Genomic DNA, 25,188 nt, shown 5'->3' with positions numbered 1-25,188 from the left:
TAACACAATATAACCATGCCAGTTTAAATTATTTTGGTAATTTATTTCAAATTACTGTCAGCAACTATGTCTGTAACAATACAGACACACAAAAAATTCTTCAGGAGCAGAGAGTTAAAGAAACCCCTACAACAAACCAGTTCCTGTTTCTCTGCCCCCTTCCTCCTCAGCCCAGCTAGGGGGCCAAGCATCCGCACACCCCACCCAGAGCCCAGACACAGGGCCCCACCGGCCCAGACACTCACATTCCCTCCTCCTCCCCCAGAGCCCAGCTATGGGGTGACCCCACAACCCAGACACCCGCACCCTCTCTTCCCCCAGAGCCCAGCCGCAGGATGACCCCACAATCCAGACACCCGCACCCCCTACCTCCCAGAGTTCAGCTGCAGGACACCTCCCCAGCCCAGACACCCACACCCCCCACCAACCAGAGCCCAGCCATGGGGCATCCCCAGGCCCAAACACCCACACACACACCCAGAGCCCAGCCACAGGGCCTCCCAGTCCACATACTTTGCACCCTTCCCCCCAGAACCCAGGAATCCAGAGGAAGAAACAGCCTGATGCTGGGTCCCAGACTTGTATGGAGTTTCCTGCATGCCACCTTCTTCTTTCAGGGAAGGCCAGTAACTGCAGCTGCTGGGAATCCTCCAGCTCTGACCCCTCTCCCTAGCAGTGTCTTCTATTTGTGAGCTGGGGAGCTGGGCTCTGCCAGGTTCAGCAGCCCCTAGTGGTAGCCAGCAGCTCTGCAGCACCAGTTCTGTGGGGAGAAAAGGAAATTCGGCACAGAACATTAATTCTGCGCAAATTCTGCATTGCACAGTGGTGCAGAATTCCCCCAGGAGTAGCATTTAAATCTGTGTCCACTGAAATATATGTTTAAAAATCACATGAATATATTTCTACTAATGTTACAGTTTTGTAAAACCTCTCCTCCCCCTCTTTTATAGCTACATTTGGGGCCTACACTACCCGGCCATATCCCCTCAGATTAGTTACAGAAAATAAATAAACTGGAGGCTTTTAGATTTCATACAAGCCTAAGGAGACGGTAACAGTTTATTTCAGTTTTTTAGAAAATCTGCTGCTCCAACTCCATTTAAGGTAATTTTCCAAGCAAATTTGAATGTCATGAGACTTGAGAAGTCAGTGGTTTTGAGAAAATATTTTTTTCTATGCTATTTGTGTTGAGCTCTGATATATTAAAACCCTATTGGATGTTCACATACATTTTTGACGCTCTCTTTGAAAATAACTTTTTTTTTTTAGAATAATGTGTAGTGGCTCCCTAAAACTACAGATGATTGGAATCAAAACCCTTTGTCCCTGTGGATGGCAGAGGTTGAGCTGAGCTGGCTCACAGCAGCATGGTGGGTGGGTGGATACATTCTTCTGAAGGTTGCCAAAATCTAAGCATCTAAAAGCTTCCATTTAAAAAAAAAAAAAATCTCTTATGGGGTAGGCTTCAGGTCTGCAGCAAAGTCAACACACAAAGGGGTGGATGGGCAGTTACTCAAGCCCCTCAACTGCTGTGGTTCTCTGTGGTACAGGACTGACCATGTTTGAAGACATGCCCAGTGCAGTTTTTACTGAATTCAGTCCAGCAAAAATTATCCATTGCTGGTTTTGGTAGCCTGTCTGCATCCCTTTTATAAAGATTTTAATGCCATTTGTTGGGTTGCAGATTTTCCCACTGTTGCTGGCCTGGCCTTTTTTTTTTTTTTTTTTTTTTTGGATATTCTGGCCTTGATTTTCCTTCTGAAGAATTTCCTCTGAAGAACTTTTCACACCTGGGGGAACTGTCCCCTCAAATAAATTCTTACTTAGGGGAATTCTTGCTTTCCAAGTGGATTTCTTTTAACTTGACACCTGAAATTAGAGGTATGCAAGTGTCATCAACTCAAATTTCACTATAGTGACCATGAAGGAACGATTGTTGTTATTTCAGGGGTGACAACTAGGAAATTAGCCTGAGGGAACATTATGAGGTTTATAATTATTATTTGCTGGCATTCCAGGTGACAGCTGAGACTTTGACCATGCACAATTCTTGTTCACAATTTCACACTACATGCTCCATCTGATTTGTTGAGACTCCACTGTGGTCTTCTGTGTGGCAACGTTCTAGTACAATTGAAATAGCTAACTCCGTTCTAAACACCATCTATTTACCCATTAACTCAGGCTGAAATCTTGGGGTATAAATTATAGTGAAGTGTTCTGACTGGGAAAGAAAGCACCCTTTAGGAGAGGCTAAGGTACCTGGACACTGCAGGCTAAATTGCAAGCTGCTTTGCATGCCCTGGAACGGAGAAAGAGGGCATAAAGAGCTTTCTTACTTCCCAGAGAGCGCAGCCTCTTCCAGGCGCCTCACTACTCCTCCTACAATTGTGGATTAGCAGGAGTGGTGCCTCGGCTCTGTCCAATACCTCCCCCATCCCCCAGCCCAGCCGATCTGGTATGTCTGAGGACGTACTGTGCTTGGGATAGGACTGGCACAGATTACTTACGCCCCTAGAGCAAGGGGATTCACAATTCAGATCCTGATCTGCTCCAGCACATCTCTATACTGACTCTTGCTTGGAGCTTCTGGCAAAGCCACAATTGAGTCTAGCTGAGGGACTCGGGCCTAGAACCCAATTCTTCTCTGTCCCAGCCTGTCCATTGACCAATAAATTTTCATATTCAGGAAATGACTGTTCTGAGCTGTAGCGTCCACCATTGACTAATCTGTGAACTCATCATTACATTAAGATGGATATGAAAAATATTTTGTGAGCTGTAGAGGAATTTCATTGCAAATAAAAGGCAAACATTCCACACTGAACTACTGGCAAAGACATCAGGGCAAGCCAAACACTCAATTCTGGTATTCCACTTCTGATCTAATACTCAGCACCTTCAGATTACTGTGGTATGCTCTCAGCATATTAGCATTCCCAAACTACTTTCTGCACAGCATTTATCAATAAGATACTATTCTCCAGAAAGAAACTATTGATTCAGCATGCTATACTGCAGCTAAAAATAAGGCTTTTCATTCCAAATTTCTCAACAATGTAAGTATAAAATGTTTCATATTGGGATTTAAACCCAGATGCTGCAACTCTTACTCACATTCTTATTCACCAAGTAATCCCACAGAAATCAGATTCTTCATGTAAGGATTACTCACATGTATAAATGCTGCAGGATCATGCCCTTACCTTCTTCGGGATATAAATTCCATCTGTCTTCTGAGGGATGGCTCATAAGCAACACATAGTTAAAGCTGCCTGACAGTTCCAATTGCAACACCTTGTTTTCAGTTGCTTAGATCTTTGCCATGCTTTAACTATTTGAGCAGATATTTTCTAGCTCAGGTGTCCGCCTCAAGCTATAAGGTGAGCTTTGAGGGCTCCTGATCAGTGCTCCACACAGCTTTGCCAGAGACCTGGGTATGATTTTCAGTCCCATCTCTTTCTGGCTGAGCCAACAGGTGGAGCACTGCCGCCTATCCCTCTGCAGTGATTCCTCTGGCCGCTTACCCGAGTGGCACCGAAATGAGTCCTTTCCAGTCTCCTTACAACAGGGCTGCACACAACAGGAACCTGAAGATCTGAGGCCTGGTCTACATAAAATCCATACACCTAAGCGGCATAGTTAAGCCAACCTAAGTCCCCAAATAAACAGCGCTAGGTTGACGGAAGAATTATTCCGTCGATTTAGCTACCACCTCTTGGGGAGATGGATTATCTACACTGACAGGAGAATCCCTCCCGTTGGCATAGGGAGTGTCTACACTGAAGCACTACAGCGATGCAGCTGCAGTGTCACAGCTGTGGGGCTGTAGCATTTTAAGTGTAGACAAGCCCTGAGAAAGGCTTGATCTTACTGCCAGTGATGGCAATGAAAGTTTGCAACTGACTTCAGTGGTAGAAGGAATAGGCCCCAAAGATGAGAAAACTGCACCCAGAGAGTACAGAGGATCTCCAGTGATAAAGAACATCCACGGTCTGTGTTTTTTTAAATTCATATACATTATCTTAATTTTTATTTGATTCAAAACAAAAAGCTGGCTACTTTATCACTTTTACAAAAAGCCAAGATAGTATAAAATGACTTGGTGGCAACCCTAGATAATGGTTATGCAAACAATGGTTTTTTAAAATATTGGCATAATGAATCATAAAACCAATATACAAATATTAAATAATTAAGCAAGCCACATAATATCCTTGTGAAGTAGGCAAGTATCATTATCACCATTTTACAGATAAGAAAACTCAGGTCCAGATAAGCCAAATGATTATACCAAAGCTACACACAAGTGTTGGAGCTGGTGTTGGCTAATATAAAGACAACTTCCCAGTTATTGTATTCCTTTTTTCCTTACATTCCCCAGTTATATTTTAAATTAAGTTTATTCTCCCCTCCTTGTCATTCTGAACTTTCTTTCTGGGCGGTTGTTTATGCAAAAGTTATGCAATGTAGATGCTATTTCCACATACATATTTTCCATAGAATATGAACTCCATGGTTATATAGTAAAATCATCCCAAAAGAAATTTTAATGAAATTTAGGTACTGATCTTTCACCTATGGAGGTAAATAGCAAAACTTCCACTGATCTGAATGGTGCTAGGAATTAATGACTTTGTCAATATTTCCTCCATAATATCCCCTCTGGGCTATAATGTTTATGTTGTAAATCAGGTGATCTTCAAACTCTTTCAAAGTATGCAGGCAATGAAGTAGACAGCTGGCTCTTGCTATTTGGGACATCACCCAAATCTATATTATACTATTTGTCTGGGATTTTCTTGAAAGTAATGTGGATTTTCTTCATATTTGGACAACTGCAGAATTTCTTAAAGCTGATTCTCTTTTCCACCTCAGTCAGGATGGAGTTCTGGTTGAAAAGTGCCAGGTGAAAGATTTCAGAGTAGCAGCCGTGTTAGTCTGTATTCACAAAAAGAAAAGGAGTACTTGTGGCACATTAAAGACTAACAAATTTATTTGAGCATAAGCTTTTGTGAGCTACAGCTCACTTCATCGGATGCAGTAGCTCATGAAAGCTTATGCTCAAATAAATTTGTTAGTCTCTAAGATGCCACAAGTACTCCTTTTCTTTTTAGGTGAAAGATGTGTGTTTTCATTCTCAACTTTCAGCCATTTCTAGGAGGATAACTGCTAGATAACTAGAGGCAGACTGGGCATTTAGTTTTATATTAAAGGACTGGCTTTCAGAAAAGGTCCCAATGATAGCCTAATTGTGCTTGTAAAATTGAAGCCTGGATTGAGAGCCTTTCAAAAATAAAATGCAAAATATCTAGGAATCTGTCTCATTTTTGCTTGCTTATTTTATGTTGGAGTACTAACAATTGGAAGCATGTCAAATATCAATCTCCTCGGGTTTTTTTAAAAAAAGAAAGAAACATGAGTTACAGCAAACATCATGATCTGCTCCTAAGAAAAGAAAAGAAGATACTGTCTTCCCTTCCCATTATACACAAACTTCCTGTTTTCCAAACAGGATCAACAGAACTGTAGTTTAATTGTCAGACCAAAAATGACTGCCTGTCTGCCACATTCATCTTACAACTTTATGTAACACAGAGGAAAAACAGCACATTCCATTTAAACAAATGTTTGTAAAAGTTGTAGTTAATTAAACAAAATCTCTTTTTATATAGCTATTTATTTAGAAAGTTTTAACAGGCTTACTAAGCATTGCCATTTAAATATCAGAAACAAAATGATAATCACTACAACAGTGAACTTATCTTTTTGTTTAGGGAAACAATAGGTAGCAAAATAGTCATCAAATCTCTCTATTTAACACGGTGTTTACCACATACAGAGTGAGCCTCTTTACACCATCCAGGATGTGTTGTTTCTAGTGATTTTATTAATTAAGGAAAACCACTGACTTTAGTCATATTTATCAAACCAGGTTTGTCTGTCTAACTTTAATATATTTTTAAAAAATGGACAAGTGTGCTTTTTCTTTTTTTGCACGTAAATGTATTTTGTCTGCATATTGAATAAAGATCCAAATCTTTCCCCCCACCATTTTCTGTATGGATATTTCCATATTTGGAGAGTTTGCGCTATTATCTGATTAAAATTGACCATGTAGATCATTGTTGCTACTACTGTTGATAAGGCCATTGCAGAGAAACTAAATGAATTCTTTGCATTGGTCTGCATGGCTGAGGAGATTCCCAAACCCAAGCCATTCTTTTTAGGTGACAAATCTGAGGGAACTGTCCCACACTGAGGTGTCACTGGAGGAGGCTTTGGAACAAATTGATAAACTAAACAATAATAAGTCACTAGGTCCAGATGGTATTCACCCAAGAGTTCTGAAGGAACTCAAATGTGAAATTGCAGAACTACTTACTGTAGTCTGTCATTTAAATCAGCTTCTGTACCAGATGACTGGAGGATAGCGAATGTGATGCCAATTTTTAAAAAGGGCTCCAGAGGTGACCCCGGCAATTGCAGGCTGGTAGCCTGACTTCAGTACTGGACAAACTGGTTAAAACCATAATAAAGAACAACATTATCAGACACATAGATGAACAAAATTTGTTGGGGAAGAGTCAACATGGTTTTTGTAAAGGGAAATCATGCGTCAACAATCTACTAGAATTCTTTGAGGGGGGTCAACAAGCATGTGGACAAGGGGGATCCAGAGGATATAATGTATTTAGATTTATCAAGGTCCCTCACAAAGGCTCTAAAGCAAAGTAAGCAGTCATGGGATAAGAGGGAAGGTTCTCTTATGTATTGGTAACTGGTTAAAAGATAGGAAACAAAGGGTAGGAATAAATGGTAATTTTTCAAAATGGAGAGAGGTAAATAGTGGTGTCCCCCAAGGATCTGTACTGGGCCAAGTCCTATTTAACATATTCATAAATGATCTGGAAAAATCAGTGAGGTGGCAACATTTGCAGATGATACAAAACTACTTAAGATCCTTAAATCCCAGGCAGACTGTGAAGAGTTGCAAAAGATCTCTCAAACCTGGATGACTGGGCTAGAAAATGGCAGATGAAATTCAATGCTGATAAATGCAAAGTAATGCACATTCGAAAACCTAAACCCAACTATACATATAAAATGATGAGGGTATAAATACGCTGTTACCACTTAAGAAAGGGATCTTTGAGTCATTGTGGATACTTCTCTGAAAACATCCACTCAACGTGCAGCAGCAGTCAAAAAAGCTAACAGAATGTCGGGAATCATTAAGAAACGGATTGATAATAAGATAGAAAATATCATATTGCCTTTATATAAATCCATGGCATGCCCAATCTTGAATACTGCATACAGATGTGTTCGCCCCATCTCAAAAAAATATATATATATTAGAATTGGGAAAGGTTCAGAAAAGAGCAAAAAAAATTATTAGGGGTATGGAACAGCTGTTGTATGAGGAGAGATTAATAAGACTGGGACTTTTCACCTTGGAAAAGAGATGACCAAGGGGGGATATTATAGAGGTCTATAAAATCATCACTGGTGTGGGGATAGTAAATAAGGAAGTGTTATTTACGCTTTCTCAGAACACAAGAACTAGGGGCCACCAAATGAAATTAATAGGTAACACGTTTAAAACAAACCAAAGGAAGTCTTTTTTCCACACAATGCACAGTCAACCTCTGGAATTCCTTGCCAGAGAATGTTGTGAAGGCCAAGACTATAACAAGGTTCAAAAAAGAACTAGATACGTTCATGGAGGATAGGTTCATCAATGGCTATTAGCCAGGATGGACAGGGATGGTATCCCTAGCCTCTGTTTGCCAGAAGCTGGGAATGGGCGATGGGATGGATCACTTGATGATTACCTGTCCTGTTCATTCCCTCTGGGGCACCTGGCATTGGCCACTGTTGGAAGACAGGATACTGGGCTAGATGGACCTTTGGTCTGACCTAGTATGACCATTCTTTATTTCTTAGGGGTTGAAAATATTAATAGGAAACAGGTTTAAAATAACAAAAGGAAGTACTTCACACAACACACAGTCAATCTGAGTAACTCATTGACAGGGATGTTGTGAAGGTCAAAAGTATAACTGGATTCGGAAAAGAATTAGATAAATTCATGGAGGATAGCTCCATCAATGGTTATTAGCCAAGATGTTCAGGGACAAAAACCCAAGCTCTGGGTATCCCTAAACCTCCAGCTACCAAAAGCATCTGGCATTGGCCACTGTCAGAGACAGGATGGACCATGGGTCTGACCCAGTGTGGCTGTTTTTAGGTTCTTTTGTAGTATATTTTTCAACATTAACCTTATTCAGTATATGAACCAAAGCCAGGGCTCTAGTTTGGACTTCCCAAAGAGCCTGACTTACTGTTCTGTTAAACATACACAATTATTAAAGTGCCATATACTACATTTACTGATAAGGATGTTTATTTTTCATAAAATATTAAGTCCTCCATTGAACCATGTTTATTATACTCTCACAAGCTATAATTTTAAAATAGAATCCTGAATATTTTAATATTATATTGAAAATCATGTAATTAACCCTGGATGTGTACATGGATGTAAATTTGGCTTTCATAAACAGATGTTAAAAAAAAACTTTCCTAACTTATTTAGAAATCAAAACTAATTTTAACTGACTGACAATCCCATGGTACCAATACCTTTGAATTATGCATGATATTTCTCAGCTTTCTGGAAAAGTTGTTTTATACAGAAAGCCAACTTTAATGAAAGTAATGGCAACCAGTAACAAAAAGTAACTAATTATATAAATCAGTCTTTGCAGACAACTCTCCTGTCACCTTGCCTTTGTGGGTCACAACTGAGAATACCAAATTCAGGACAAACTGATGAGAAATAGAGCAGACACACCCCAAAACTGGTGGTTATTCTCCCATAAGATATATCAAACCAGCAACAAAATTAAACTTTTGTTTCACCACACTGGCTAAGAAGAAGTCAGAAAAGCAGTTTCTTTAGGCATTTCAGTCCTTTTATCACCACCAAAAACACTAGAGTTAAAGATAAGCGGTTCTTTAAAACTAATTTAATCAAATAAAAGGTTCTTCTGATCTCAAAGGACCAGCCACACACCCAGGTCAATATACAACTCAGATCTTACCCAATAATTATGCTGTTGCCAGTCCTTTAGTATCTAAAATCTAAAGGTTTATTTATAAAAAGAAAGAAAGACAGAACAGTCAAAAGAAAAGGAGTACTTGTGGCACCTTAGAGACTAACCAATTTATTTGAGCATAAGCTTTCGTGAGCTACAGTGAAAGCTTATGCTCAGATAAATTGGTTAGTCTCTAAGGTGCCACAAGTCCTCCTTTTCTTTTTGCGAATACAGACTAACACGGCTGTTACTCTGAGAACGGCCAAAGTTAAAATTGGTGAAAGGAATCAAATACATACAATAATTGCAAAGTTCTTGGTTCAGGCTTGTAGCAGTGATGGAATAAACTGCTGGCTTGTTAAGTCTCTGGTTGCTTCCTAATTATTGGAAGGTCCTCAGTTCCTTGGTTAGAATGCTCCCATTAGTGTAAATTCATTGTCCAAGGGTTTAAGCAGGAAAGAGCAAAACTGAGATGTTTCCAGGGCCTTTTATAGCTTTTGCCAATTGAAGAGAAATCCATTGTTTTCCTTGTGGAAAATTACAGGTAGCAAGATGGTGTTTGGGGTCACATAAGTAAGTCACATGTCCATGCATGATTTCACTCAGTCACAGCAGAAGCCCTTATCTATACTCCAGATGGAACAGTCACAGGAAAGTCCATTCATTAAGTGTAGATAGGCGTCTCCCATGGTCCATTGTGACTTAAGTTTTCCTTGATGAGCCACTTAATTTGAATCGTCCCTTCAAGATGTGCAGGCTAAATACCTTGTGAGCATTACCCCAGGAGCAAACATATTTGAAATACAGGTATGAGCCAAAGCTCATAACTTCAAATACAAAAATGATACATGCATACAAATAGCATAATCATATTCAGCAAATCACAACCTTTCCATAGACTCCTTGCTTGACATAAATTGTAAATGATTTGTTTAGTGCATGAGTTTAGCATCTCAATTCTCCAGGGGCCCCACTGGTAGTTTAGGGGGCTTCCTGCTTCTGATGTACTTTAAAAAAAATTGCTATTACTTTTTTAGTCTTTGACTAGCTGTTCTTCAAATTCTTTTTTGGCCTTCCTAATTATATTTTTACACTTCATTTGCCAGAGTTTATGCTCCTTTCTATTTTCCTCACTAGGATTTAACTTCCACTTTTTAAAAGATGCCTTTTTGCCTCTCACTGCTTCTTTTACTTTGTTGTTTAGCCACGGTGGCTCCTTTTTTGATTCTCTTACTATGTTTTTTAATTTGGGGTATACATTTAAGTTGAGCCTCTATTGTGGTGTCTTTAAAAAGTTTCCATGCCGCTTGCAGGGATTTTACTTTTGGCACTGTACCTTTTAACTTATGTTTAACTAACTTCCTCAGTTTTGTGTAGTTCCCATTTCTGAAATTAAATGCTACAGCGTCGGGCAGCTGTGGTGTTTTCCCCACCACAGAGCTGTTAAATTTAATTATATTATGGTCACTATTACCAAGCGATCCAGCTATATTCACCTCTTCAGATCCTGTGCTCCACGTAGGACTAAATCAAGAATTGCCGCTCCTCTTGCGGGTTCCAGGACTAGCTGCTCCAAGAAGCAGTCATTTAAGGTGTCAAGAAACTTTATCTCTGCATCCCATCCTGAGCTGATATGTACCCAGTCAATATGGGGATAAGTTGAAATCCCCCATTATTACTGAGTTTTTTATTTTATTAGCCTCTCTAATCTCCCTGAGCATTACATAGTTACTATTACCATCTGGGTCAGGTGGTTGGTAATATATCACTACTGCTATATTATTATTTGTGCATAGAATTACTATCCATAGAGATTCTATGGTACAGTTTGGTTCATTTAAGATTTTTACTTCATTTGATTCTACGCTTTCTTGCACAGATAGTGCCACTCTCCCACCAGCACGTCCTGTTCTGTCCTTCCGATATTACGGTGTCCCACTGATTATCCTTATTCCACCAAGTTTCTGTGATGCCTATTATAGCAATATCCTCCTTTAATACAAGGCACTCTAGTTTACCCATCTTATTATTTAGACTCCTAGCACTGGTATATAAGCACTTTAAAAACTTGTCACTTTTTAGCTGTCTGCCATTACATGATGTAATTGTATGGGCGTTTTTTTCATTTGACTGTTTCTCATCAGATCCTACCTGTATTTAATCTTCCATACTCTCCTCGTTAGGACATAGAGAATCTTCATTAGTAGATCCTCCACTAAGGGATGTCTCTGTCAATACCATGTGCTCCTCTGCACCTGTTGGCTCTCTCCCAGCCTTTAGTTTAAAAACTGCTCTACGACCTTTTTAATTTTAAGTGCCAGCAATCTGGTTCCATTTTGGTTTAGATGGAGCCCATCCTTCCTGTATAGACTCCCCCTTTCCCAAAAGTTTCCCCAGTTCCTAATAAATCTAAACCCCTTCTCCCTACACCATCGTCTCATCCATGCAAGACCCGAAGTTCTTACGTTACATGTAGGAGTTAATAACACTTCCCTATTCCTTTCTCCATACCATTCATGATTTTATAGACATCTATCATATTCTCACTTTAGTTGTCTCTTTTCTAAGATTAACAGTCCCCAGTCTTTTTTGATCTCCCTTCGTATGGAAGCTATTCCATACCCCTAATCATTTTTGTTGCCCTTCTCTGCCCCTTTTCTAATCCTAATACATCTTTTATGAGATGGGGTGACCAGCACTGTATATAGTATTCAAGGTGGGGGCGCACCATGGATTTATATAGTGGCATTATGATATTTTCTGTTTTATTTTCTATCCCTTTCTTTTGACTGCTGCTGTACATTGTGCAAATGTTTACTATCCACAATTACTCCCAAATCTCTTTCTTGAGAGGTAACAGCTAATATAGACCCAATCATTTTGTATGTATAGTTGGGGTTATTTTTTCCAGTGTGCACTACTTTGCACTTATCAACATTGAATTTCATCTGCCATTTTGTCATCCAGTCACCCAATTTACTGTGTTCCCTTTGTAACTCTTCACAGTCATCTTTGGATTTTTAACTATCTTCAATAATTTTGTATCATCTGCAAATTTTGCCACCTCACTGTGCACCCCTTTTTCCAGATCATTTATGACTTTGTTGAAGAGCACATGTCCCAGTACACTTGATAGGAGCCCCGTGCTATTTTAGTATACTATTTGTTGTTGCAACTTTCTTACCATATTGCTACATGTATTAAATTAATCCTTACCCCAATTTAAAGGGCTTTCACCACATAGTAAATCACATGTATTTACACCATCTGGGCCTAATTCATCCCTGGTATAATTCATTTAATTTCAGTGGAGTCACAGCATGGCCCCGCTTCACCGCCTGGGTAATGTTTTTCATATTCTGTTAACATGGTATAATTTGTTCAAGAAAAATATTAATTTTACCTAGTGTATTCAGACAGCTAAAATTTTGTAATTGTTTTCAGCTATAACGCAACATAAAAGTTATCACAGTACTGGCTCTGGGATTCACTCATGCATGTGATTAAGTTTGGAATATATATTCCAAGAAATGTACATTGTTATTGTAACTATATTCTGTTTTTAACTTGGTAAAATGCAATATTTGCATACCTTTGAAATAATCAGTAAACATCTTCCCTTTTTGGGGCAAACAACTCATCTTATTTTTTAAAAACTTACTATTTTACAGAGGGTTTTTTTCACTGTATTTCAACAATGATCTATAGAAATGTTTTCAGTGTGCTTAGGTTAAAGAAACAACAACATGTTCTGTTCAAAATAAGCAAGGAGAATGAATATGGTTTTGAAAAGTACACAGTATGCTAATATACGCTAGCATGATAATGCAGACTCCCATTAGAGAAAAAAAATTATATGGGTATTTTAGGGACTAATATGGCTCCTACTGAAATAAGTGGCAATACTTGCATTATGATAAGTTTCAGAGTAGCAGCCATGTTAGTCTGTATTCGCAAAAAGAACAGGAGGACTTGTGGCACCTTAGAGACTAACAAATTTATTTGAGCATCCGATGAAGTGAGCTGTAGCTCACGAAAGCTCATGCTCAAATAAATTTGTTAGTCTCTAAGGTGCCACAAGTCCTCCTTTTCTTTTTGCGAATACTTGCATTGACATCAGTGGTATGGGATCAGACCCACACTTAGTAGTACTTAGCAAACAGACAAGCAGCAATATTAAAAGCAACATAAGAGTGACCAAAATGTTATTTTCTTGTGTTTGTAACATGTTTTTTCTCAAATCACATTGAGCTTTCATTATAATGAAGTGGAGCAAACCTAACAAACACCTTAAATATGGTAGTAATTTGGTAAGCTCTGATGGATGTTATTACAGCTCTATGAGCCTTTTTTGTGCATTGAGTCTACAAAGTTCTGCTGAAAGATAGGAGAACAGTATACATTTGAAATGTACATTTTTACTTGACAAAGCTTTGCCAGGAACACACATGACATAAATTTTGCCTTAAGAAACTAATATATTTTGTACAGTGTCTGATGTGCTTTTAAGCCATTAGTTAATCGAACCTACGATGCTTTTGAGGAAACGTTCTTTATCCGGCAACCTTAGAAGATATTTTTTATTTAGACTGTGACACGCAAACAGTCACTTTGTGGCCAACTTCATTGTAATTATTTTGCACAATATTAAAATCACTCATTTATTTATGACAGGAGACAGTTTGTGCTTTTATTGGCATGCTTGGGTCTTTAGTCATGTTTATCTAACCTTAACTCAACAGGGTTGTTTACACTGCTAGAACTTGGGTTCAATTTACTTTCATTTTCTCAGAGACTTTCTTATTTATAAACGCTGAGCTTTTAGTGACTCCTTAGTCCTGACATTTCCCTTACTCTCCACTATGTGCAAAGAACAAAAACCCCAGTGTCTCATTCCTGTTCCAAAAAAACTAAACTGCTTCCTTAAGTGGGTTGGTCCTTGTAATTGAAAATGGCAACCAGATGTTTACAGAACAGAACAGCAGTTTTCCTTGGACCTTTTGTGTCTTTACAATTGTTTGCCAGAGTTAATCTGATTTCACAGAAACTGGCTGGCGACTGGAATGTCCAGAAGTAAGACGTTGTTCCAAACAATACTATGGTCAATTAAAAATAAAGACTGAAGATTTCAGTTAGTCCTGCCTACAGTCCTTGATGGAGTCTGAGCTCACGAGGTAGTTCTAATCCTTTTAATCTGACTAGTTTATGCCCATGTTTCTTGTACTCTTGGTACTACTTTAGGCATGTTTTCATGCTGAACTTGTCCCTGTCTCTGGGAAGCATGTTGCATAGAGCATTTGCTTTCTGGCTTCTCCCATTCTGGCCAGCTGTACCCAATTTGTAGCTGCACTACCAACATGCATTTTTAATGTGCGGAAACTGCCACCAACATGGGGAAAGGATGGGAGCATCCAGAGGAACTTTCCATGTGGCCCCCAGGACCACGTTCATTCGAATTTCTTCCCTTAATGTATTTTGCATTAGAAGAAAGATGTATCTTGATCCTTCTTTGTCTAGGCGCCCAAGTACTGGACCACAGCCAGTTTATTCATCATCCTGGGAACCAGCTACATCTTTAGAAACCACTATGTTTTCCCTATTCAGTCCTTTACCCTCCTCATTTCTAATGTCAGTTTTCATTTAAGAAATTAAATTCCTAGCCCTCTTGCTGTTGACATAGCCTTGAAACCGTAAACTGAGCGCTATGGTGAGGAATTGGCCGTGGGTTTTTCATTGTACCACTGATAGCCGCCATGGAATAGTCTTGGGGGCTTATGAAACTCCCGAAAGCATTGCTCTGGCTGTGCTAATGAAACTAGTGGTTTTGCAAGCTCTCTCCCTGCCGCTGGCCAGATGCTTGCAACTCAGCCGGATCCTCTGCTGAGTAGCCCATGTGGCCCCAGGTCCTGGGTAAGAGAAGGTCAGTAGCACGAGAGGCAATCTAGAGGACTAAGATACAGGTTTAAAGCAAGATGTGTTTTCAACATATTTTCATCCCAGCTCTGACAGTGACTCCTGTGGCATTAGTCAAGCCTTAGCTTTTGTCCTAATGTCTCCATCTGTAAAATGGAAATAATAACATTTGCCTACCACACGGGGTAATAATGTTGATAAAGGGCTAAATAATACCCAGAGAGAGATGAAGAATTACTGCTACCTCATAGCCACGATGACCTCCATGGCCTCAGCCAGAAATGGAGACGACCAAAATTCATTCAGGTTTGCTCAGTGCAAGCGCCACAATTTCACCCCTCCCACCACCTGCACCAGACCTGATCTTCCCCAGAGCTGGTTGCTAGAAACAGAGGTTGTGTACAAAGCTGCTGTACCCAGTCATACAGGGTTTCTTATGAAAATATGAGGGAGAACAACAAAATCATTGGAAGGACAAAGTCAGAAAAGAAGAAACACTGTAGATCAACACAGTTTGCAACACATGTAAATTTTAAAGATGTATATGGTGCAGAATCTCCATTGAACTACCCCAAATGAATTAATAAAATATGAAGCAGATATTGATTTTGTTTGCAATGAACATCAAGATTCATTGACCCAAGAGGTAAATATCGATCAAAGCAAAACTCAAGTCAATATTTGCCCTACAGGACAATAAATAACCCAAAAAGAAGTCAATATATGAATTGCAAAAATCATTCCAAAAGCTGGACTAGAATTTCATCAGCTATGGAGGGGCTCATAAAGTAAACCTAACTTAGGTTTACTTTTTGAGGGGCATTCATAATCAATTGTCATGGTATTGTAAAGTCAGTACCATGGAATGGTATTTGATTGTTTTTTAAAGGTACTCACTGTAACCGCATAAACTTCCTGCAGGTTAGTGAAACTAACATTCAAATGAGGTGGGGAGGTGATGAAGTTAGAATTACACTGAACTCAGCTGCAGTCAGTTAAGATGCATTTTTTTGCATGGGCAAACTGACTGGTTGACATGAGGGACACGCAACATCTCAACCAATCCAAAGGCTAGACATAATGTGGGAATTTTGCAGTTTATTACAGAAGGTACATTAAAAATGATGAGACAGGCAACTTAAATCCAGTCTCCCTTTCTGAGCCTAAAATGACCTGAGACATGTGGACTCACAGATCTCTGATTTGTGGGTGCAAAATTGATAAAGAAAGGGAGTGAACTAAAAAGGGGTCTGCAAAAGTACTGATCAAAGCATGGAAAAACTGATGGATTTGGGAGGAAGGACTCATGCAATTTATTAATTTTAGGAGGGAAGAGTGTGGAATTGATTTTTTTTTCAGGTAGCATGAGGAAAATAGGGAACAAACAAATTTATGGAAGCTGGAAATGCATTTTAGTCACATGAATTGTTGAGTGAGGCAGAGCATTTTTGAAGGAAGTCCTGATTAAAATTTTGGCAGCACATCACTAAGCACTGAGGCCGCATAGACCTTGTTAATTCTCATTATAGCTCAAAGGACAAGAGATTTCCCCACAAGGAAGGGAGGGAAGGAACAGCAGAGAATGCTGGAAGAACCTAACTCCATAGGTTCTTCTTCAGAGTTTGAGACTCTGCCAGGGCCCTGAAGTGCAGTTCAGTCCACTCTTCACCCCAGTGACTATTAGCTGCAGTTGAGCAGCTCTGCACTTGTGAGAAGAAGGCCTCTGACACACAGTGCAGAAAGGGCTGAATGTGGAAAGCTGGAGAGGAGAGGCATGGGTGGAGCACTCTCTCCTGCTTATTCTAATCCTTTTAGTCTTTTCCTTGCAGCTCCAAGATGCTGGGTCCAAAAACAGGTTTAGGCTGTGGCAAAAATGGCACTTCATCCAGAGGCTGCTCCTTCAGAGTGAGGCAAGAAGTAACTGAGGTAACTTGCCTGAAGGAGGAGATCTGGTTGCAATGGAAAGTTCTATCCAAAGAGACTACCATGTGCCTGATTGACAGGCAAGGGAGGCGAGCCCATTGTGGCAGACATATTGAACAAAACTCGAACATCCCATTGGAAATAAGACAGCAAATTCTGTCCTTCTTCAGCAGCCACAGAGGACCCTGCTATATGGGATGAGAGCAGCAGCAAGGCAAGGCAGGAGTTCACTCCGGAAGTGTGTATCCTTTACGTGTGTAGGGGCTCATGCTGGGCTGGTGCAGAGAAGACTTAAAGTAGTTCATGGGCAGGAGCAGAATGGTGGATCCCTGACTTCATGGATCCACTGGCCATTCCCTTCATGTGGGATTAGAGGCACAAGAAGAGTGAAGCTAGAGCAGCATGGCTAGTTGAAAATTTCTGACCAACTTTTTTTCCAATGGAAAATTGGGTTTTTGACTAAATAAACATTTTTTGCAGAAAGCACTATCTGATGGATTTTTCCTCAGAAACCCTAATCTCCCCCCCTCCACCCATTGTCCAAAACTTAGATATTTTACAGTTGCCAAAGACATTTTGGTTTTTTAACAAAAAGCCAGACTTTTCCACAAAAAGAAACCATTTTTTCTACCTTCTCTACGATTCAGTCAGGAAGCTGGAATAGTGACTGCCACCCAGGTGTTGAAAAGGACTCTGACACTTATGGAGTTCCAGTTTATCAGCTGTACCTGGACTTCACATCGGAGTATAATTGGCCCCAAAATTAATTATTAATCAGCACAAAAAAGTTAAGAATGTTTTGTAGTGAATTTTTTTCCATATATGACTTCAGCTAGGCCCTTTGGCTCACATCCAGCATAAACAGAAATCCTAAAGAAATCAGTCTGAACTATGAAAAATACATGAACACCACAGACTTTCAAAACCTGAAACTGCGCAAAAATAAAAGCACCAGGCCAAGGCACTAAATTAAAACTGCAAAGAGTGATTCTTTCTATAGATTTTTCCACAATATTTGTGATCTATATTTCTCAGTCTATTATCTGTATCTTTTTCATAGTGCCTCCGAGGAACACATTTTTATAAATTATAGCAGTCTCGTTAGGAAAATGTTATGACATAACATAATTCAAAATAGCCTTCTCCAGAATACAGTGTACAGTACTACACCATACAGAACACTAGAAAACATAATTTAGCAGCAAGAGGAAAATAATTCCACTTATAACTTCTTCAGCTCTAGGCTAAGATCATCAGTTTGGAATGCAGGCATGGTCTTTTACTTTTTACTTTAAAAACAAAACAAAACTTAACCTTAAAGCTAGGAATATATACAACCCTGGAAGCAGTTAAAATAGTCTATGCTGCTATATAATGGAATGAGAAGGCTCTTACTCTTTACATTAAACTGCTGTTTGTTCCATTTATTCTATACAGCTACCATATGTTGAAAGTTGCAGGTACATCTGGACAGTGATGGAAAGTGTATAAAGCACTTTTGCTATTTTTGTTCCCATTACTGGAAAAAAAATAGTGCAGGGTTTATTGGCACAGGATGTAAAAATATAAATATCTACAGAAAATCTGAAATCTGCAGACAGTTTGTTTACTGGTTACAAACCTCTACAGCAGTTTTAAGTGAACCCTGCGCCATCAGCCAGTTAAGCCAAAAAAAAAAGTATGCCGCAGATGTGCCGTACATGATCCTCAGAGAATGGGATGTTGGCTGCACTGGACACCACACTGTAGCTAAATCCATCTGGCATCAGCATGGGCTGTAGAAGTGCTGTGTCTTGTCACTGGAGTGATTTATATTGATGGCAGGTAGTGAGTGGGAGACGACAGAGCTGAGAAACCAGATTTTATTTTATTTTTTAAGAGGGGAATGGGTAACACTCCATATTCTAATACAGGAGGCAGCTCATCAGGGAAAATGTACACACCTTACCTTAAAAAAAAAATCTTTAAAACTTACCTATAAAACTTAACTTAAAATAATAGTGGAAATTTGCTGTGTTCAATACAGTGTGTTCTAATCAGCCCCACAGAATAATTTTCACGTTATCCAAGTTTAAATAAACACAATTGAGATTAGTTAAATAATAAAGCAACAGTGAGGTATCTGATAACTGCAGAGAGCTTCTGCAGGTATGAATGACAATATAATTATTCTTTACTATAAGGCACAAACAACCACATAATAAAAATACCAGAACTGTCATTTTCTTCCATTGACAGAGTGCTGGGTGGTCTCTTTCTACCAATTTTCTCCAGTTTCTACACTGGCTTCCTATAGAATAGAGATTCAAGATCAAAATCTTGATCCTTATCTTCAAGGCCCTCAATGGCCTGGGCCTCACACACCTAAAAGACCATCCCAAGGTCCAGGCTGACGACTGTGGCTGTCCACCCCTCAGGCATAATGGAACTTTTTACCATAAGGGTACAGCTTATCTGTGCAGGGGCTAGTCTCAAATTGTGGAACAAATTCCTACAGGAACTAAGGACCATTACAAAACCCACCACCATCCACTCCATATGCAAGGCATATTTCTTTGACCTCGCCAGCGGCACTCCGGGTCTTCGGCAGCACGACCTTCACTCGTTCCAGGTCTTCGGTGGCGAGACCTTCAGTGCGAGTGAGGGCCTGCTGCCGGAGCGCCACTGGGTGAGTAAAAGTGTCGCAGTGGGTGGTGCCTTTTTTGGATTGCTCCCCCTGTTCCCTCCATCTGGCTGTTGTTAGTCTTGACACTTAATGCTGTAACGGAAGACACTCAGATACTACAGTGACGAGGGCGGTATAAGAACCTATCAAGAACAGAGCAGAACTGACTTCCTGGGCTAGGATGAATAACAGAGCTGGGGTGGAGTTAAACAGCAGGCAGTTGATAGAAGAATAGAAGGAGTGTCCCTATGTGGAAAAATAAGCATCTGTGTGACTGGACAAAGCCAGATTGTGACTATAAGCCCCTAGTCAAATTGGTTTATAAAGTTTATAAATTAGATTCAGTGATGGATATTCTGAATGAATATTGGATTACTGACAAAATTTTTTTTATTAATTTGTATTAATTTGTTTCTCATCATTCTTACCTTGGTAGTGGTGCTCATGTCCACGTCCTACATTCAGTTTCCTGTCTTCAAGGACTGTCACTGTATATCCATATTGTGCTAGGATGCGCTGATATAGCTGAAGTTCTTTTTTATCACAGGAAGGAGGAACGTATAAAATTGCTCTTCTTGTATGACTCCCAAAGTACTTAAGAATGGAATCTTCGATCTAACAGAAAACAGAATGCAAAGACAATACCCATAAGACAAGGTAGGATCATGAGACACTGTTGTTATTTTTCACAAAACCATGCTATCATCTTAGATACCAAACCAAATGGAGATTTTCAAGAATATAAAAGTGTGGATTGAGGTACTTAATTGTCTAGTTCTCAAACGCTGGATCTTTAGAGCTAAATGCTCCTAAGGCCCAGGACCTTCACTCAGAACCAGGCCAAAGGAGTAGAACCAAATGCATGAGACACAATGCAAAGTTTTCTACAACTGTTCCCCTCTTCACTATCAAAAACTGAAGATGTACAAACAGCCTGAGAGCCCAGTAAAAGTGATTCAGTTCTCATCTGCTGGTGTGGAGATAAGAGGAGGGAGGACAATGGGAGGTGTCTATGGGTGCTGGTCCACTAAGATTCAGTCACACAACCTGTCAGAATTCAAGAAGCTCTCAAAAGCCCCATATCTTGTCTTCACAGACTGTGAGCTTCGCAAGGCAAGGTCAATGTCCTTGTTCGTGTTTTGTACAAGCATATGGCCAGCGCTTAATAAACAATAACATGATATGTAACTTTTATGGGATGGGGAAGTGAAGTCAAGAGAACAGAAGGGAGGAGCCAGGAAAGGCTCCTCTACCCACTACCACTAATGTCAAGTCTGTCAGGCAGCATGGAAGAGGAGAGAGAGCAGCCGGGGGGGGGGGGGGGGCGGAGGGCTGAGAATTAGCATTGGAGATGTGGTTGCTCAGATGAAAGGAGAGGTTGGACTGAAGTCTTCCCAGGTGGTGCAGTGGGAGAGTGAAGTAAGACTAGTATTCAAGATGGTTGAGGGGAGGAGGATGCTGAATTGGGAGGGGATGCAAGTGGACACTAGGCAGGAGCGCTACTCTGCGAGCAGCCAGACATGCCAGAGTGTGACAGTGTCTCTATGCCAGCTGTGCTGGGCCAGGAAAGTAACTTACTTTAGGGAGAAGAGAAGCTCAGAAACCATGCTAAAATGGCCTGAGTAAAGCATGAGTAAAGCCATTTTATCGGGGATTCACCACAGGGTGATGAGCAACATAACCTGAGGCAGGTATCACCAGACTCATCCCCGTTCCGCATAGGTTAGCCATGCTTCCTATATGCTCCACAGACTAAGACTTATGTTGTGAGTTTGGCATTTCATTTTGGAAGCAGTTCCTTCTATGGTCACTCTTATCCCTTGCAAGAGTGAGTTTCATTAATCTAGAGCCAGCTCTTGTGAAAGTTCTGCGTCCCACACTCATGAACCTCCACTACTGGCTGACATTTTCATTGTTCTAACGGGACCCAGATGTGTCAGAATGTCACGATAGCAATTTGATTCTATTGGTATTTGAGTAACACACCGTGTGTGCACAGCAATATGTGGGGGGGATGAGAAGACTACAAATGCTAAGAGTCACACGGTACATAAAAATAGCATGTTCTGCATGGAAAAAAATGTGACTGTATTTGGAGTTTCCTAGATGCTGTTTTGCAGAAGGATAATAGCAAAGTTACTTTATTAAACTGGATTTTCTCCCTGCGAGAAGTATTTCTATTTAGAGGGCTTTAATGCAGGGTTATCAAGTTATCTACTGGCAAGTACATGAACTTTAAGTTGACATTAGAAAAAAAATCTATTTTAAAAACTAAAAGTTGTCTAGTTTTAGTAAGTTTACATTGGAATGCACACAGGAAGTGCTATACAATTGAAGAGTCATCAGTCTTTATTAAGAGGCTACGCAGAAAAAAAAGGACAGATTTTTGGTATAAACAAATGTCATTCAAGATGCTTCCAGTTGTTTATAGATCTGGTAAGTCACACTCACTGCCGTCTCTTCCCAAATCACAGGATGTAGCTTTATGTTACACTTGGCTCAAGTGTAAAATTCTTTGCCGCAGTATAAACTATTTTAGATCCCTGAATCACTAGTACTCTTCTGTTTTTATTATAGAACACACATCCCTATGAGTGGGATGAGCATAACTGATAACGAGACATGCTGAAATATGTCTATAATACTACGAGAGTCATCTAGATATATTTAATGAACCTGTAATCCAAGAACATTTTAGATGTTAGAATAGTCAGATAAATTCTGATCACATGCCTAAAGGAACAAGAATACATAGGAAATGATCAGGTCAGAATTACGTTACATAAACTTGTAATAGATCCTCCTCCTGTCCTTGTGGTATTTTTATAACATATTAGCAGTGAAACTGGCATGACCTGTGCTACATTGCCTTATAATACCCCTTCCACTCTCTCCTCTTCCTGTCCCCCATTCTGTTTTATTTTTTCTTCCATCTTTTCTCTTCTGTACTTCCTATATAATTACAGAATCTACTAGAAGTCTTGTCTCCTCACATTCCTCCTTGTGGCTGCTCTACTCCTGACTCCCCATTCTCTCTTTCCCCTCCTTCCTCCCTTCCCTACCCCTCCCCCACCTACCGTATGGTTCTTGCTTTGTACACTGGGTCTCTCCCCTACTCCTGCCCAATATGTGGTAACATCAGAGGTAATTAAGCCAGTCATCCCCGACTCCTTCCATTTCATGTACATAATGCAAGGGAGCCACTCCTCACTCCACTTTGCACAAGGAAACATGATTTTCTATGCCACTGTAAACCCAACAGGGTGAATTAAGGACAGACAGATAGAGAGCTTTGGGGCCAGATCCAGAGCCACGCTCAGGATCTGGCACTTAATTTGGAATCACTGTCTTTGCTTGGTTTGTGTCCATTCCTTTCTGATCTAGATTGCAGCTGTTTTGGGTAAGGCTTATGCTTTCCTCTGTCTGGCACCACCACGCACACTCCCAGTGCTCAAGAAATAACATTTATTTAATGCCCTTTTGTGTGCTTTCCATCAGAGGACATTCTGAACATGTCCCTACCATAAAATCTCTCCCTCTTTCATAATGGTAGGTAATTCGCCTGCAGCAACACTGGAGGATGCTTTTAGTATTTTGTTTAAAGCTGTTTTTAATTGTTTTTCACACACACCGAAGTACATATCTATTTTAACCTGAAACTGAGGGGTACTCCAGGTACATTGCATGGGATGTACCTCACCCTCACAGCCCACCCCCACCTCCACTAATATGCCAGGCAACCCTACACTTTGGGCAGCCTCTCTTGTCTTCAGGAGCACTATTGTTCCTTCCATTTCCACACATTTCGAACCTTCTCCTGCTCCCTATTAAAAAGCCTGTGTCCTTTCCCAAGTCAGCACCTGCTCCTCCCAGTCAGTGCCTGACTCCACCGTCCCAGCTGCAAATCCTACCCTCTCCTTATCGCCCATTTATTCCCCTCACTCCCAGATCTAGCACTAGTCACTGTCCTCCCTCAACCACATCCACAGATGAGAGTAGACATGGAGCTTACATGGCATTTCCCTGCTGCGCCCTGCTTTCTGATGCCCCTGCTAATGATTGTTCAGGAGTTCCTTAGAGGAACTTTGAACCCTTACACTTCAGAAACTCTGCTTAAGGAGGACTTTTTAATATGATGGTGATAATATTTAGCTCCTTATATTGCTCTTCTCCAGAGATCTCAAAGAATTTGACAAAGAAGACTATATATCATTATCCCCATTTTACAGATTTGAAGATTGCAGCACACCGAGGTGAATGACTTGCCCCAGGTCATCCATCAGCTTGGTGATAGAGACAGGAATGTAACTCAGGTTTTCAGAGTCTAGCATCCTATCCACTTGACTCAGATGTTTTGGTGTAACCTATTATTAAATTATTGACGCCCTCTGAAGGGGAAGGTGGTCATATAGGAGTCTGAACCACTCTAGATACTAAACCAGAAAGGGAACTGTTACTAGCTGGTGGTTTTGAGAACTGTTTTCTCTTTTAATGTTATTTAATGCTTTTTAATTTAAGCCCTACTGACCAACATTAGTGAGCATAGAGCTGTTACTTTCTTTCTGCTACACCAATGCTTCCTTATTTTATCCCCCTGCTGGATAAGTGTTATGTTGGATGATGCCACCTCATGTTAGATACCTGTGGAGGTCTATGAATCATAGAATCATAGAATATCAGGGTTGGAAGGGACCTCAGGAGGTCATCTAGTCCAACCCCCTGCTCAAAGCAGGATCAATCCCCAACTAAATCATCCCAGCCAGGGCTTTGTCAAGCCTGACCTTAAAAACTTTTAAGGAAGGAGATTCCACCACCTCCCCAGGTAACGCATTCCAGTGTTTCACCACCCTCCTAGTGAAAAAGTTTTCCTAATATCCAACCTAAACCTCCCCCACTGCAACTTGAGACCATTACTCCTCATTCCTGTCACCTGCTACCACTGAGAACAGTCTAGATCCATCCTCTTTGGAACCCCCTTTCAGGTAGTTGAAAGCAGCTATCAAATCCCCCCTCATTCTTCTCTTCTGCAGACTAAACAATCCCAGTTCCCTCAGCCTCTCCTCATAAGTCATGTGTTCCTGTCCCCTAATCATTTTTGTTGCCCACCGCTGGATGTTTTCCAATTTTTTCCGCATCCCTCTTCTAGTGAGGGGCCCAAAACTGGACACAGTACTCCAGATGAGGCCTCACCAATGTTGAATAGAGGGGAATGATCACGTCCCTCGATCTGCTGGCAATGCTCCTACATATACATTCCAAAATGCCATTGGCCTTCTTGGCAACAAGGACACAGTGTTGACTCCTATCCAGCTTCTCATCCACTGTAACCCCTAGGTCCTTTTCTGCAGAACTGCTGCCGAGCCATTCGGTCCCTAGCCTGTAGTGGTGCATGGGATTCTTCCTTCCTAAGTGCAGGACTCTGCACTTGTCCTTGTTGAACCTCATCAGATTTCTTTTGGCCCAATCCTCCAATTTGTCTAGGGCCCTCTGAATCCTGTCCCTGCCCCTCCAGCGTATCTACCTCTCCTCCCAGTTTAGTGTCATCTGGAAACTAGCTGAGGGTGCAATCCACATCATCCTCCA

The 25,188-nt window shown here is 40.5% G+C and overlaps 1 protein-coding gene across 1 annotated transcript in view; it reads right to left on the bottom strand.

Annotated features, from left to right (window-relative positions):
- The window catches only part of CPED1 (cadherin like and PC-esterase domain containing 1), a 215,442-nt gene that overhangs the window by 175,352 nt on the left and 14,902 nt on the right, over positions 1 to 25,188 (bottom strand). Inside the window, exon 2 of the mRNA XM_077807831.1 lies at positions 20,034 to 20,220. Coding sequence (XP_077663957.1) covers positions 20,034 to 20,220 — 187 coding nt within the window. The remainder of the gene's footprint in view (positions 1 to 20,033; positions 20,221 to 25,188) is intronic.

The sequence above is a fragment of the Eretmochelys imbricata genome, chromosome 1, assembly GCF_965152235.1.
Source record: "Eretmochelys imbricata isolate rEreImb1 chromosome 1, rEreImb1.hap1, whole genome shotgun sequence".
Taxonomy (NCBI): domain Eukaryota; kingdom Metazoa; phylum Chordata; order Testudines; family Cheloniidae; genus Eretmochelys; species Eretmochelys imbricata.
This window is presented reverse-complemented; position numbering and strand designations above follow the sequence as displayed.